Here is a 15770-nt window from a genome sequence, read left to right on the forward strand (position 1 = left end):
ACATGCCTTGTGGGTGACCCCTGAGCTGAATTGCCAGCCCCACCCACTCAAGGGGTCGTTCTTCCTGCCCGGGCTCTGCCCACACAGCCCAGACCCTGCTTGGAGCATCTGTCTCCAAGGATGGGGACCTGGTTGCTAGGCGACTGGCAGCAGCGTCGCTAGGATACCTGGCGAATCCGGAGAGGACAGAGCAGGCAAATACCCTAGGGCTCAGCATCCCAGGCTGTCCCCCAGGACTTATCTCTGCATCTTCACTGCAGTCGACCCAGGGACACGTGTGGAGACATGGGGCACATCCACAGAGGCACTCAGGACACAAAGACTCACAAAAACACACACAAAGATGCCCAAATAGGCACACAGGTGAACAAACAGACATGGGTGCATGCTCAGAGGACGCACAGACACTCGAAGGGACCCACAGACGCATGGGCCACACCCACGCAAACCCACACTAGGGTGCACGTGAGGCACGAGGTAGACACGGGAGAAGAGGCAGATCAAAGCCTCAGATGCCCAGGGGACACACGTGCACCACATTCTCCAGGCAAAGCTCGAAGCCCCATCCCATTGACCCTGGGAGCCCCGCAGGGCAGGAACCCCAGGGGCTTGCCCTCCTGCAGCCTCTCCGACCTGGGCTTCCCGAGGCCTGAGCAGCCAACCTCAGCCCCTCCCACTCCCACTACCTGGGCCCACCTGCCCGCCAGTTTACGAAGCTGCATTTCCTAATGGCCTTCAGCCTGGGGAAAGGGCGGGGCTAGGAGGCTGCCTTGAGGCTGGGTGTGAGTTCCCGTCTCGACAGACCTCCCAGGAGGGCACATCTGGCGGAGACAGCACCGAGGACGAGGACGCCTGGGCCCACCTGCCCGCACGGGCAGTCTCAGCCCAAGGACAGGACGGTGGGGGGCCAGGCCAGGGTGCTGACGACACTCCCTGGGGATGGTAGCCCCCAGCCCTGGACCCTGCAGGGTTCCCACAAAGGGGGCCTGGCCCAGGAAATGGCCCAGCCTCTCTCGACCCCTGTACGGCCAGAATAAGACACAGAACGTATGTGTCACACATGGGGCAGCAGGAAACACGTGTGAGCATCTGTATCAAAGCAAGACAACCTCAAACACACACATCATATGCAGGCCAAACAAAACATGCAAGGGTACCAGCGACAGCCCAAGACACGCAGCTTACGTGAATGGCAGCACAGAACACAGGTCCGCAACATATCAAGTGACAGCCTGACCAGGGCTACACTTGGAGGTCACAGGCATTCCGGGCAGGACCCAGGTCCCGGAGTGCCGGTGACACCCACAAACTGGGGTGAACGCACCTCACTCTTGCACGCAGTGACTCAGGGCCCGTCAACGCCAGATGGCACACTGTCTGCTGCCCCTCGGTCCGTATATGCTTTGCCACCCCCCCACCCCCGGGAGTCGGGCACGGGAATCAAAGCACAGTCGCCAGCAGCCTCACCCAGAACAGCCATCCCCAGGGATTCAGTCACCAGGCCAGTTGTGCTGTTAAAAAGTAAAAGGAATGGGGCTTCCCTGGTGCCACAGTGGTTAAGAATCCGACTGCCAGTGCAGGGGACACGGGTTCAAGCCCCGGTCCGGGAAGACCCCACGTGCCGCAGAGCAACTAAGCCCATGCACCACAGCTACTGAGCCTGTGCTCTAGAGCCCGCGAGCCACAACTGCTGAGCCCGCGTGCCTAGAGCCCGTGCTCCGCAACAAGAGAAGCCACCGCAATGAGAATCCCGCACACCGCAACGAAGAGTAGCCCCCGCTCGCCTCAACTAGAGAAAAGCCTGCGTGCAAAAAAAAGTAAACGGATTTTCATAATTCTGGGCTTCTTCATAAAATATTACTTTTTCCTTGTGATTTTAACTTCCTAATATTCACATACAGTGACAGAGAATTGTAGATTTGCAATATAATGTTAAATTTTGCAGTCATTTCATAATACTTATTAATACTATTTTGAAGTTTTACTTTCAGGCCTTGGCGTTGATCAGCATGCTCTCAGATCTCAGCATTTCCATCAGCCCTTGAAAAACACGTGAATCCTGGACACAGAAACAGGCGGGAGACGTGGCCCGGGGCCTCCCAGTGGCTGGGGCCCAGACGCAGGGATCACCCCCCCTCCCAGGGGAGCCGTAGGGGGGTGGAGAAGCAGGAGGAAGCTCCTCTCAGGAATGTGAACTGTGCCAACACCAGGCCCTCTGGGAATTAGGGAGGAGAGGGTGTCAAAGGTTTTCAATCCTACAGAAACAGGGGGAAAGTGACAAGCCCTTTCTTGCAGGAGAGTGTGCCCATTCTCCTCCTCTCCCCAAGTGCAAGTCACTTCCTCCCCACATCTCCCTGGCCGGGACCCTGGGAAGCTGAGAGGAGGGCCCAGACTCCTGTCTCAGAGAACTCACTCCTGTGGGAGCGCAGAGTGAGGGCCAGAGGTGGTACTGGCCTGGGCTGTGTGTATCCAGGAGGACTGCTTGAAGGAGGTAGGTCAGCCTGCCTAAGCCCTCACTGCTTCTTCTGGAGCCCAGAGACCTTTGCCTTCAAAAGCCCCTCAGTGATGCTGAATCCCAAGGCCCAGGCCTCCCCCTAAAGACACAAGCCCGGCGGCGGGAAGGGGAAGCATCCAGGAAACAGCTCCTGCAAAGGCTTGGGGGCTGGAAGGATGGACAGTTCCATGCAGCTTTGGGAAGGAGGGGATGGCATGCCAGCTCCGGAGATACGGGGCCACAAAAGGGAGGGGATATGGGGATATATGCATGCATATGGCTGATTCACTTTGTTGTACAACAGAAACTAACACAGCATCGTGAAGCAATTATACTCCCATAAAGATGTATTAAAAAAAAAAAAAAAAAGCTTACCCTCTCACTGGGAGGCCAGAGCAAGCTTCCAAAATCAATGGGAACAGTCAACAGCCTGCTTCAGAAAGGCCAGAACCTCAGCTGAGACCCCACCCCCAAAGCCAGGACAGTCTCTCCCCTCAGGGACTCAGGTTGTGAACTCCCAAAGCGGCACCATCCATGGGCCTCAGTGACCACCTTGGTACATCCATGAATGAAGGGGAGAGGCATGTTTACACTGTGGGAACCACCAATACTTTAACAAATTATGGACTTAATGCACTAATTTTGGCCTAACATCAACTGTGGAATGAGTACATGGATTAATGAATCCAGAATAATCTGACGAGTGCACGAACAAATTAAAGAATTAATCAATTAAGTGAATCAGTTATAAAATATTATGCAATTAACAAATGCACAAATAAATTACAGAAATCTAGGACCCAGGACCCAGAAATCAAAACCCGAGTCTGGGGACTTCCCTGGTGGTTCAGTGGTAAAGAATCCGCCTTCCAATGCAGGGGACGCGGTTTGCTCCCTGGTCGGGGAACTTAGATCCCACATGCCACAGGGCAGCTAAGCCCGCGCACCACAACTACTGAGCTCACGCGCCTCAAGGAGAGAGAGAAAACGTGCACACCACCACTAGAGAGAAGCCCGCGTGCCGCAACGAAGAGCCCACATGCCGCAACTAAGACCCAACACAGCCCAAAAAGAAAAGGAAGAAAGGACTTCCCCGGTGGCGGAGTGGTTAAGAATCCACCTGCCAATGCAGGGGACACGGGTTCGAGCCCTGGTCCAGGAAGGTCCCACATGCCGCGGAGCAACTAAGCCCGTGTGCCACAACTACTGAGCCTGCACTCTAGAGCCCTCGAACCGCAACTACTGAGCCCCTGTGCCACAACTACTGAAGCCCGTGCGCCTAGAGACCCGGCTCCGCAACAAGAGAAGCCACCGCAATGAGAAGCCCGCGCACCACAACAAAGAGTAGCCCCCAGCTCTCCACAACTAGAGAAAGCCTGTGTACAGCAACAAAGACCCAATGCAGCCAAAAATAAATAAATGAATAAATTTATTTGAAAACAAGGAAGAAAATAAACATTTTTTTTTAAAAAAACCAATGGTCTAAAAAACAAAAAACCGACTCTGTTCCGACACCACCCCTGGGACCCCCAGACTTGCCCTGGAAGAGGTGAAGAGTCCTGAGTTCTGCTGTGGGAGGCCTCCTGGGCCATGAAGAGGGGGAAGGGGCTCACTCACGAAGGTCTCCTCAGATCTGCGCCCCTTGACCCCAAAACTAGCCAGCAAAGACCTCTCCAGCCAGGAAGCTGGGCCCACAGCCCGCAGAAGAGTGCGTTTGGGGCTCTTCAGAAAGGAAAAAGAGCGCACCCGGGCTGTTAAAGCTGGCGGTCATCTCCCTCGTGGTCCTTGACAGCCGGGAGGTCCCGGGGCGGGGCATCTGGCCGAGGACCTCAGCGCACTTGGACCGCGGTTCTGACCACGCACCTCCCCGAGGGCTCGCTCCGCCCCCGTTGGCTTGGGGGAGGGGCGGGCCTCCTGGTTGCCGAGCAACCGCGTCAACAAGTCCCAGAGAGTCTGGGCCGCGTTGGAGGCCCAGACCCGAGAAGGCGGAAAGTATGGGGTGTGGAAATGGGAGGCAAGGGCCGGGCACTCGACCGCCGCCGCTAGGGACGGGGCGGGGGAGGGAGCGGACGCCAGCCTCTGTCCCAGTGTGGGCCAGGACCCGGCCCAGGATCTGGGGTCCGGGGTCTGGGGTGCTGTGGGCTGGGCCGGGCGAGGAAAGGAGCCCTGCAGGGCTGCACCGGGACTTCCGCGGTGTTTCCCTCTCCCACCTCGTGGGCCCTTCCCCCTCTACCACCTTTTCCCTGGGCTCCTCTCTCCCTTTTACTCCATCTAGACCCAGCGGGGGACAGGCTGGGGGGATGGCGTCTCCCCTGCAGCAAGCCAGCTGTCCATTCGATTCTGCGACTCCCCCGCACACAAGTGAGACCTCCCACAGACACACAAACGGACCCACACAACAACATCAAACGCACACACATCTCCCAGAAAAGCATGAGTCCTCTGCCCAAGATATAATGAAGGCCCACCCCCTCCATCTCCAGCCCCTAACACTAAGACAGAGGGATCTGAGGCCTACGCAGACATGGGGGACTGAACACAGCGAGGGTCCTGGCATGGGAGGAAGTGTCCTCCTAGCCTCACCCAGAGCAGTCTCAAGCTGTCTCCACCCCTGGGTAGTGCCTGAGGTCAACTCAGGGCGGCAGAAACAGCCCGTGGGCAGGAAGGGAGTGGATCAGAAAGTTCTAGCGGAATGCAGGAGTGAGTAAGGAGGCCGAGCTGACCCGGGACGTGTGCGAGGTGCGGCAAAGGTGCAGAGGTCAGAGGTGCGGGCCCTAAGGCGGGCTGCGCGGGGTCCAGAGGGGCCGGAGCTGGGAACCCACGGCGGGGCCAGGTCAGACCGAAGGAGCGGGCGCCAACGGGACATCGTCTTCCCTCGGCAGGGCCCGAGGATGCAGCCAGAGCCGGCGAAGGGGACCGCGCGCAGGGTCCCGCGGGAGCGAGCGGGCAAGGGCGCGCAGGGCGCAGGGGCCCGCGTGGGGTGTGCCAAGGCGGAGCCCCCGACGCCGGGCTGGACCCTCGCGCTGGAGGGGCTGGCGGCCATGCGGCCCGCGCAGCGCCACAGCCACCTGCTCTTCGGCGACCTGCTGGAGGACGTGGGCGCGGCCGCCTCCGTCTTCCCGAGCGAGTCAGCGGAGCTGGGGTACCGCATGCCTGACCCGCGCGCGTGGACGCTGCCGCTCGAGCCGCCCGCGCAGCGCCAGGACCGGGTCCTCGGCGTCCTCAAGGCCGCCGAGGCCCGCGGCCGAGTCCGCGCTCTCCGACTGCGCTACGCCCGCCTGCAGGTGAGGCAGGGGCGGGGCCGGGGCGAGGTCGGGACGGGGGTACCACCCGGCCCGGGGCTCTGCGGGCGCGGCGGGGCCGCCCGTCGCTAAGGCTCCGCAACACCCCCGCGCCCTGACCCCGGCACCCGCAGGCGGAGGAGGTCTCGCTCCTCATCCTGCGGCAGAAGTCCGCGCGCGCCGCCCTCCGGCTGGAGCTGTTCCTGCCGCCGCAGCTGAAGGCCACGCGGATCCCAGACCCCTTGGACCGTCAAGAGGTGCTTGCGAGCCCGGGAAGGGCGGGAGGGGGGAGCCCGCCCTCCGCCCCGCACACCCGGCCCCAGCACCTCCTCCCCCGCAGCGGAGGCGCGTGGAAACCATTCTGGAGGAGAAAGTCGACGGCAGCATCTTCCCGCGCTGATGGCGACCCCACAGTGCACGACTGCGCCCCACCCTCCTACATAAAGTTCTCACTTTCCAAGCGCCCCCTGGTCTCTAGGCTTCCTTTCTCTAGGTCCCCTGGGAGGCAAGGGGGACGGATGGATGCTGCGTCTCCCACATCCGATGTCACAGACACTGGGGGTACTCAGAGTGCAGCTCCTCCAACAAAGTGGAAAGCTACAAGCTGGCTGACATCAGACTCACAGGGGGCAGGGACGCCCCTAATCCCCCAAATCCCACGCTGCCCCCATCAGGCAGTCTGGTGCCCTGCGAGTCCGTGGGAGCCCCCAGCCTGGGCGTGATGGGGAGAGCCTGCAGCAGCAGCAGTCACACCCCCAGAGGTAAGGGCAGCCGCAGGGAGAAAGTGGTACCCAAGTGGGCCGCCCCCAGACTGCAGGTCACTCCATCAGAGGGTCAGAGAGGAAGGTGACATTCTGGACAGGAGACTGGGGAAGGGGAGACCCCTTCAGGCAGAAATCACCCTCGGGTTTTCCTTTCCATCCTGATAGTCCTCCTCTGCCCCTGTGATCCCCCTTACTGGACCCCCCCCACACACACATACACACACACGTACATACACATGCACACACACAGAGGACAGGAAGGACACCGCCCTTGTTCCATTCTGACAAACCCACATCCTGCAAACCCCCTGGATTCTGAAGAACCTCCCAAGTTTCTGCACAGATCTCTCCTTCGAGAACTTACTCTCCTGCCCAACACAGGCTCTTTGCAGAGACTGAGATTTCTCTTAGCCGGCTCTCCCTTTTCCTCCCTCCCAGCAGTCCAGCGGGCTACAGAGGTGGGGGCCTCAGACAAGGCCCTCCCCTGCCAGGAGGCTCTGGCAGAGTTGCCAGCCTGCAGCAGAGAACTGGTCCTGGAGGGGTGGGCCCTCTACTGGCAGAGGTCAGAGCTGGGGTCCAGCAAGGACTCCTGCTCTGTGGCGGCCAACACCCTCCCTGACGCAGCTCAGAATGGGGACCTGAGCCCTCTGTGTCCTCAGCGAGCCCTTCCCCCTCACAGGACCCTTCGCCTGTTCTGGGTTGTTGCACCCTTGGCATTGATCCAAGCCCAGAACTGTGTGTGGAGCTGGAGACTGGAAGCTCCATGAGGGAGGGGGGAGCTCTCTATGGGCGGGAGGGGGCGGGGGGCGGTTCAGGCAGGTAGGGGAAACAAGGAACAGGGGAAGAGAAGGTGGCTTGGGCGAGGGGCAGAGAGACAGGGAAGGGGAGCATCAGGCACGCACTTGAGGACAGAGGACGAGAGAGGCACCCACCGCCCTGAGGAGGCCAGCAAGAGGGCGGCCACACAGACAGCTCTGCACCAGGTGTGGGGCTGGCACATGGGCATCCTTTGATCCCCACACCAGGGAGGGGTCCTCGGTCTGCAGAGAAGGCCCGGGAAAGTGCCCGAGGACATTTCTGCAGGGCCTGAAGGAGGTTTCTGCTATGGGAAAGCAAAGCATGTAGGCCACAGCCCAAGGTACTGGGGGCTGTGAGGGATCAGGTGGGTCTCTGGGGCTGGGAGCTCATGCTCTAGACAGAGGGTCCTGGGTTCAAATCCCACCCCCAGCATTACCTGCTGCACAGCCTTGAATGAGCCCCTGCCCAGCCCACTTGGTTCCTCCTGTGAAACATGGGATAGACTCCCCAGAGGAAGGGCAGAAGACCCAGGAGGGCTGAGGCAAGGGGCATGGAGAGGCCTAAGTGGCCGGGGGACATGCGGGGGTGGCGAGAGGAAGGACAGTGTATGGAGGGCTGGGAGGGGGAGGGGCGGGCCAGAGAAGCGTATAGAGTGTGGCCTGAGTGGAAGAGAAGTGCGCTGACCCACACCCGCATCCAGCTGCCCCACACGTCTCAGGAGGTGGGTGAAGATGCCACGTCAAGCACCATGGCATAGGCAGGGCTGTGTGACCTTGACTAAGCTCTGGCCCGTCTTTGAAGGACCTACCTCCCAGGACTGTTATCTAGGCTAAATAAGAAGCAGCCACCTCCCATCTGGGCAGGCTTCCAGCCTCTGCCCTGTTCCAGCCAGCCTGTCAACATGGCAGCCAAGCCCCCCTGGGCACACGGCATCAAGAGGCCCCCCAGACTGCAGGGCCCCTCTCTCCTCCCTGACCTTGGCCCGCACTCTCTTCAGCTCAGCTCCTGCCCTGCTGCTCTACTAGCGGCTCCAGCTCTGTCCTGTGCTGAGCAAGAGGCAGCACTGAAACACCCACCTCCGCGCTCTGTGGTTCTCCTTAGCCCTCCTCACCTCTCACCCAGTCTGCAAGTCCACTTCTTGTCTGCTCCGGGGCTTGTCTGTCCTGCTCACTGCCAGGTCCCACTGACTGGCACACAGGGGACACGCAGACATTTGCTGGATGAATGAAGAGCGCATGTAAAATCTCCACTCCCCTTTATACCCCCAAGAGCACTGAAAAAAGTGATCACCTACAACTTGAGCAACTGGAAGGCATTTTGTGAGCGGGCCCTGGGCACCAGGGGACAGGCGCTGCGTACGGTCGGAGGCCAGGGGGACTCAGACACTCTGCAGACCACTTCCAGAGCAGGCTCAGGGCCTCCCAGACACTGGCCCAAAGCATGCTGGGATAAGGAATTTAACTCACAGCTAGACCAGGTCATAAAATATGAGGAGAGTTGTCCAAAGAGAAGGGACAGGCATTCGTAGCAAAGGGGAGGTGTGGCTTTAAACTGTAGAACATCTGGGGGCAACTGGAGGGGTTGAAAGGGACTCAGCCAGGCCCCACGGACAGGGACATTTGGCGACCCCGGATATAAGAACCAGTACCCCCGGCATCACTGGCACCGAAGCCCAGGAACCCCCTTCCTTGGGAAGTCCCCTACAGCACGGTGACAGCGCGCCCTTAACCCTATTTCACAGGGGAGGACACCCAGTGCCAGAGAGGCTAGGGCCGGGCCGGGACTGACCACGGGGGACAGTCCTTTCCAGTGGCCTCTCCCTCGAGCGGGGCAAGTAGCCTATGGGGACGCCCCCCCACCTCCACCCCACCCCACCCCACCCCACCCCGTAACGGCAACGCTGGACCGGCCCCGCCGAGCAGAGCTGGGGCACGGCCACACCCCCAGCTGCCGCAGTACCAACTCAGCCGGCCCGGGGGGCCAGAGGCCCCATCATCAGCACGGGCCACCCTAAGCGACGGTGGGTACGGAAGCGCCGCGCTCCTGCGCGCGGGGCGGTGGGGAGTGGGCGCGTGGGGCGCTGAGCCGGCCGAGCGCGGGGCGGGGCGCGCCGGGCGGGGCGGGCCGGGCCGGCGTCTGCCCGCGCGAGGAAGTCCCGGCCCCGCGCTTTGGGGAAGTGAGGCCGAGGCGCCTGCGCACTGAAGCCTGCGCCCGCTCCCCGACGATTCGGCCGGACCTCGGAGCGCGCGGGCCGGCGGCTGCGGCGCGAGTGGCTCGGGAGCGCGGCCGGTGAGTGCGCGCGCGCGGCGCCGAGGACCGCGGCCCTGCCCCTCCGGCCAGGGCCCGGGGGCCGTGCGGGGCGGGAGCCTCGGAAACCGGCGCCCGAATCTGCGCCCCAAGGACTCCGCCGCGGGGTCCACGTGGACCCTGGGCCGCGGCGGGACTGGAGCCCGTCCCCGCGCGTGGGGGAGGGGCCGTTGCAACCGGGTTCCCCTTTTCTGCAGCTCAAAGCCTGGGGAAGTGATTGCTCAAAGCGGGGGTGGGGGGGCCGGAAGAACCCAGGTTTCCGCGTCTCCCGTCCCCCCCCTCAGCCTGTGGGGAGGGGCCGAGGCGGGACACCCGGTTTGCCCCCGCCCCCACCCTGTTGGCTCTGGCAGCCACTCATCCCTGCCAGTCGCAGGGGAGGCGCTGCGCCCCCGGCCCGAGCCGATCGGGGGCTCCTGGCGCCAGCCTCGCTCCAGAACGCGCAGGAGGACCTCCTGCCGTCTGACTTGAGTCCTGCTGCTGCAGTACACGCCCCTTCGGCAGCCAGGGTGGGGCCCAGAGCGAACCTGGCCCCTCCCGCCCCTGCCTCGCCTTTGGGTCGCTGGTGAGTGGGGCGCATGGCGAGTTCCTTGAGATTGGGGTGGGGGCGTCAGAGGCTGGAGGAAGGGGCAGACTTCTCCAGGCCAAACCCTACCATGAGAGAGAGGGAGAGAGAAGTGGGTTGCCCCCACCATTGTAGAGGTGGGCCGTGGCGAGGGTCACCAGGGCCAGGAAGACCTGGCCTGCCTTGGAGGAGCCAGGCTGGGACTTCCCTACGGGGGAGGGGGGCGGCGCAGCAGACAGGAAAGGTGCTGAGGAGGATGAGAAGAAGGGAATGGAGCCCCTCTGTCAACCCCCCTCCCAAAGGTTGTGGCATTTCTTTCCTGGGATTGTCACATTTTCTTATTCTTTTTTTGGACTGGGCGGGCTCGGGGACGTTCTTTTTCCTTCTGTGGAGCAGAGCAGCAGCCGCTCCCGAGGGAGCCTCGGTCCCCAGAGGCCAAACTTGCTGCCTGTCCAGCTTCTCCCATCCCAGACTTAGGGGCCAAAGCCTGGAGGGGCTGGGGAAGGGGAGGGAGCCCCCTCCCACGTGCCCGAATGAGGGGCGGGAACCCTGGTTCAGACCCTGGACCCCCACCAAGAAAGAGAGCAGGTGCCCCAGGGGTACAGGTGGCCCCAGCCAGCCTGAGGAGGGTGCAGGGAGCCAGGCCCAGGGATGGGTGACCAGGTGCAGGGCCTACAACCAGGACAGAAGGGGCGGCCTCTCCGCCTGCCCCTCCCCACCCCAGACTCGGCCCCAGCACCTGGGCCCTGCACCCTCAGGCAGCTCCCCTTGTCCAAGTCAGAGCTGAGTTGGAGAAGGCAGCCTAGAGGGGTACAGCCTTCCGGGTGCTGGGGGGGGGGGGGGGTTGGGGCCCTGCCCCCACTCACAGTGGGTAGGGGTGCAGAGGAGGAAGAGCGGCTCTGCCTGGGGAAGTCACAGCCCGTCTGGGGTACAGCTACCAGACCTCAGAGGTTGCCACACCCCTTCCTTTCCCTAGAAACTTGACCCCTGAGGGTAGGCATGCTGTCGGGCTGCTTCTTCCCCATCTGTTTGCTGGAAGCCAGTGGGATCCAGTTTGAGGGTCGCCCCCAGCGATCTCAGGGGAAGCCAGGCAGGTGGCCGAGTGGCCAAGGCCCCGTGGGACCCTACACCTGGCCCCCAGATTTGGGTCAAGGCCGAGGCCTCCGCACGCCCAGGCTCTGGAGGCAGAGGTGCCCCAGCTGTGCATATCCCGGGCTGTCACCTCTGAGCGCAGCACTTGGTCAGTGGCTGGGAGGCAGGAGCTACCTAGCCTGGTGACTGACCCGGGGCCTGTCCCAGAGCGTCCACTTTCCTCTCCTGCCATCGGACACCCCACGAGGCCAACATGGACCAAACAGACGTTAAAAGGCCAAGAGCTGAGGGATGGGGGGCAGCAGGGAGGATGATCATTTAGTGAGAAAATAAAGTGAAACCAAGTCCTGAGCATCTCGCGGCGGGTTTTCAGGAAGGTCCGCGCGGCAGACGTGCCAGGGGGCGCCCCCGGCCCCGGCGGTGGGGCGGGGCGCCTCGCCTGGGCCGAGGTGGGCGCAGGCCGAGGTAGAGGTTGGGAGGCAGGTGGGGAGGCGTTCAAAACTGCCTCCTGGACCCTGATTGGCCGCCCCCGCGGCTCGGGTCCGCGGGTTTCCCGCGGGGGCCGCTCACCAGGATGGGGCGCCGGCGTCCCCCGCGCGCCCGCACCGTGGAAGGTGCGCCCCGACGCCGAGCGGAAGGGACCCCGCGGCTCCGACCCGCCCGGGAGCAGGACGCGCCCCCTCCCCCGCCGCCGCCCGGCGCGCCCGCCCTGCCCTGCCCTGCCCTGCGGCGAGGCCTGGGGCCGCAGCGGTTTCCGCAGCCTGGCGGGGGGGGAGGGGAAGGGAGGCCGGGAGACCCTGGGCGCGGGAAGGTGCCAGCCGAGTGTTCGGGTGCCGGGCCAGTGACCGGGCCGAGAAGGTGGCGGTCCCTGGCGGCTCTCGGCCCTCCTCACCGGCTCCTGCTGCACTTCCCGCACCCTCAGGACGTCCCGCCCCAGCCCCAAGTCCTACTCAAGTCCTCCTTGTCGCAGGCCTGGTCTGCTGCCCCTACTGAGTCCCCAGGAGCAGGTGGGGAGCCTCCCCAGGGCTGATCCGGACTCCTTCGTGGGGAGCAACCCTCACCACCTCCCACCAGCCGAGGAAAACCTGGGATGGAGGGAGCTGGGATGGGGGGGGGGGTCTAAATGTCTGACCACCACCCCTATGCACCGCCCTTATAGCCCCAGACTCTGAGGACCTCCAGCCCCCCTGGGAGGGGCCAGGAGCCGGAAACCAAGAAAGAGGAACCCTGGCTTCCGGCTTCCCAGGGAGCGAGCAGATGGGGGTGTCCCAGAACCTCCTGTGGAGATCTTGTCTGGGGTCCCCTCCTTCCTGACCTCACATCCCCTCACAGCCACAGTGTAGACTGGAGTGGGGGTCAGGGCCTGGGCAGAGCGGTCTGGAGGCGGGAGGCCGGGCAGGGGGCGGGGGGACGCCTCCGGGAGGATCGGGACCTCTCCAGGGCGGCAGGCCGCCACCGGTGTCAGGTTCTCCGTGAGAGTCCCGGCCTCTCTTCTCAGAGCCCCAGGCTGTGGTGAGGGTCCTGGAGCAGGCACCACGGAGCCCCGGCAACCTCTTCCACCCACCCATGCCCACCCCGCCTGAGGCTGAGAAGCAGGTGGGCCGCCTCCACCGCTGACTCTGTCCCTCGGGGGCTGGGGGTATGACTAGGAGTTGGGAGACCCTTGGACACCTGGGAGGCCAGAAGGGTCATGCCCCCCCCCCGGGAGCAAGCACGGCCCCCAGCAGGCAGGCGGGGGGCGGGGGGTGAAGCAGGTGGTTCCGACAGGTTCTGCCTGGAGGCTGAGGTGGCCCCGTCTTCCCCCAGCACACAGGGCCAGAGGAGGGGGACCAGCCTCCCTCCATGTCCAGTCCTGATGCGGCCCCCCCGGCCCCCCCCGGGCGAAACCCCTGCTGCTTGTGCTGGTGCTGCTGTTGCAGCTGCTCTTGGTACGTGGGCCTGGGGTGCACCGTGTGCCCGGCGGGGAGGGGGGCACTGAGCGGACCTGGGGCCCAGGACCCCACTCAGCCCCTCGGGGGCCTTTGAGGCATCACCCACAGCCCTCGTCCAGGGGCCTGGTGACCGGCGGCCAGTGCCCAGGCCCCTCTGTGTGTGTGACTTTCATGGCTGGTGTACCGAGGTTGTGTCCACATGCAGGCACCTAGCCAGCACGTGCACGCGCACGTGTGTGCGCGCGTGCGCGCGTGTCTACTGTAAGCCGGCCCAGACTGGCCCTGGGGACCCACAGCAGAACAAAAGCAGGTCCTACAGATTGTGTCAGGTGGAGGAGCTTTAAGCAGAGACCTGGCCCTGGGACAGTGCAGGGGGTGGACATGGGGCCTCCAGGGGGACTGTGGTTTCTAGGCACGTAGGGAACCTGTTGGGGTTTTTGTGCCTTGCAGAGGCCTGGCCCTTTTCGGGCTTCCATCTCTTGGCTGTTGAGTGGACAGCGCTGAGGGGACCCAAAGGGGGATCAGCTGACCAGTGCAGTGAGCAACTGAGGCCTGAAACAGCAGAGGGAGCGCCTGGGGGTAGAGACACGAGGCCGTGAATTGTTAGGGCCCGCTGAGCATCTGGCCGTGGGGGCCAAGCGGGGAGTCTGGCGTCTGGCGGGTGGGGGTAGGGTGGGACTGAGTTCTGCCTGGCCCTTTGAGTTTGAGGTGTCCATTAGCTGTCTCAGTGGCCCTGGGGAGCCAGCACTGACGCTGTGCCAGGAACGCAGGAGAGAAGCAGGACCCCGAGGGAGAGTCAGGGGTCAGACACACGGGCTGGGGGCTTTCTCCACATCAGCCGGAGTCTCTGGGAGACAGCAGTGGGGGTCGAGGTCAGGCCAGGGAGGGAGAGGTACCCCAGGGGCCTGTGAAGCACCAAAGGCAAGAAAACGGGCCCAGGGCCGGACTGGAGTGTGGGAAAGGAGCAGACCCACCCTGCAGGGGGTTCACACGTGTGCTGAGAGCCCCTAGGCCTCGTGCCCATACAGACACGTGTCGGTGTCACTGTGTGACCAGCCTCCTGCGCGCACACGCGTGCCGCGGAGGGCAGTGCCACCTTCCCCTCTGCCGGCAGGAACGAGGAGCGGCGGCGAGCGTGGCGGGCCTCCCGGGAGAGCAGGCTGCAGCCCCTCCCCAGCTGCGAAGCCTGGTGAGTCCTGGCCGGGGGTCTGCGCGGTGTGGGCGGGTGGGGGGATCCGGGCGGAGGGGGCGGGGCCTGGCGCGGCCGGTGGCGGATACCCGGATGCGCATTCCCCGCAGCGCCACGCCGAGCCCCGAGGAGGTGCGGAGCTGGGCGCAGTCCTTCGACAAGCTGATGCACAGCCCAGCGGGCCGCAGCGTGTTCCGGGAGTTCCTGCGCACCGAGTACAGCGAGGAGAACATGCTCTTCTGGCTGGCGTGCGAGGAGCTCAAGGCCGAGGCCAACCAGCACGTGGTGGACGAGAAGGCGCGCCTCATCTACGAGGACTATGTGTCCATCTTGTCCCCCAAGGAGGTGCGCCGCGCGGGGCCGGGGTGGGGGGCGGGGGCGCCTGCGGGCCCCTGACCGCGGCCCCTGTCCCGCAGGTGAGCCTGGACTCCCGGGTGCGGGAGGGCATCAACAAGAAGATGCAGGAGCCGTCGGCGCACACGTTTGACGACGCGCAGCTGCAGATTTACACGCTGATGCACCGAGACTCCTACCCCCGCTTCCTCAGCTCCCCCGCCTACCGCGCCCTGCTGCTCCGGGGGCGCTCCACGTCCTCCAGTGAAGCCTAGACTGCCCACCGTGGCTGCCTGGACGCGGGACCCCTCCCGCGGGCAGAGACTCCTTTCACAAGAGCGCTTCACGTGTGGGGCACACCCGCCGGGCCCAGCGCCCCGGGCGGTCCCAGGCAGGAGCTCCGGGTGCAGGGCAGGCCAGAAGCCCCCTTCCCCACCCAGAGGACCCAGCGCCCCAGGATCCAGCCGAGAGGCAGGCGTGAGGGCCTCTGGGCCTAGGCGGCCCCTCCAGCACCACCACCCCCACTGAGCGCTTCCTGCTGGGGTTCCCACCTGGTGAAAGGAGGCGCCCTCCCTGAAAGCATCCTGGACCCACAAAGCTCACAAGGTCCTCCTCCCCGGGCTCCTGGGGGCCCTGAGAAATGCCTTTGGTGGAGAACAGAACCCCTGTACTGTCTAGTTCTGTGACAAGAGGAGACCTCCAGCTGGTGCCATCTGCACCCCGGGATCAGACCCAGGACCTCAGAACGAGGCTCAAGGCAGCAGGACCCGGTTTCTCTTTTATATGTTCATTGAGTTTAAACCAGGAAACATGGCACTGTGTGTTTTATCAAAAAAAAAAAAAAAAAGTTTTCATATTTAACTCCACTCCTCTTCCCCGCAAAATAGAATCTTATTATTGAAGATATTTTTAAAGTAAAAGCCTCTCCCCTCTGTCCACATTTGTGGGGGCAACTAGGGGAGGAGGAGTTGCCCAGGACCCCCAGCAGGGGAGCAGCCAGGCTCAGTGAAGGGACCCTG

General features: G+C 63.4%; 2 protein-coding genes across 11 annotated transcripts; both read left to right on the plus strand.

Annotated features, from left to right (window-relative positions):
* Positions 1–5385: 5385 nt before the first annotated feature.
* LKAAEAR1 (LKAAEAR motif containing 1) lies at positions 5386–6175 on the plus strand. The gene is made up of 3 exons (XM_059897763.1): positions 5386–5778; positions 5910–6032; positions 6116–6175. Exons 1-3 carry the CDS (start codon positions 5386–5388, stop codon positions 6173–6175), a joined length of 576 nt encoding a protein of 191 aa, XP_059753746.1.
* A 3308-nt stretch (positions 6176–9483) lies between these two features.
* RGS19 (regulator of G protein signaling 19) lies at positions 9484–15671 on the plus strand. Of its 10 annotated transcripts, none has more exons than XM_059897594.1 (7): positions 9484–9626; positions 12269–12305; positions 12458–12894; positions 13105–13226; positions 14344–14418; positions 14529–14763; positions 14835–15671. In XM_059897594.1, exons 3-7 carry the CDS (start codon positions 12865–12867, stop codon positions 15024–15026), a joined length of 654 nt encoding a protein of 217 aa, XP_059753577.1. In that variant the 5' UTR covers positions 9484–9626; positions 12269–12305; positions 12458–12864; the 3' UTR covers positions 15027–15671. The 10 variants fall into 10 exon arrangements, with proteins under 10 accessions (XP_059753577.1, XP_059753575.1, XP_059753576.1 ...); XM_059897590.1 differs by lacking the exon at positions 12269–12305 and adding an exon at positions 10068–10206 and having other exon boundaries at positions 9485–9626; positions 12797–12894; XM_059897591.1 differs by lacking the exon at positions 12269–12305 and adding an exon at positions 10128–10206 and having other exon boundaries at positions 9485–9626; positions 12797–12894.
* The last annotated feature ends 99 nt before the right edge of the window (positions 15672–15770 follow it).

The sequence above is a fragment of the Balaenoptera ricei genome, chromosome 15, assembly GCF_028023285.1.
Source record: "Balaenoptera ricei isolate mBalRic1 chromosome 15, mBalRic1.hap2, whole genome shotgun sequence".
NCBI classification, from domain to species: Eukaryota; Metazoa; Chordata; class Mammalia; order Artiodactyla; family Balaenopteridae; genus Balaenoptera; species Balaenoptera ricei.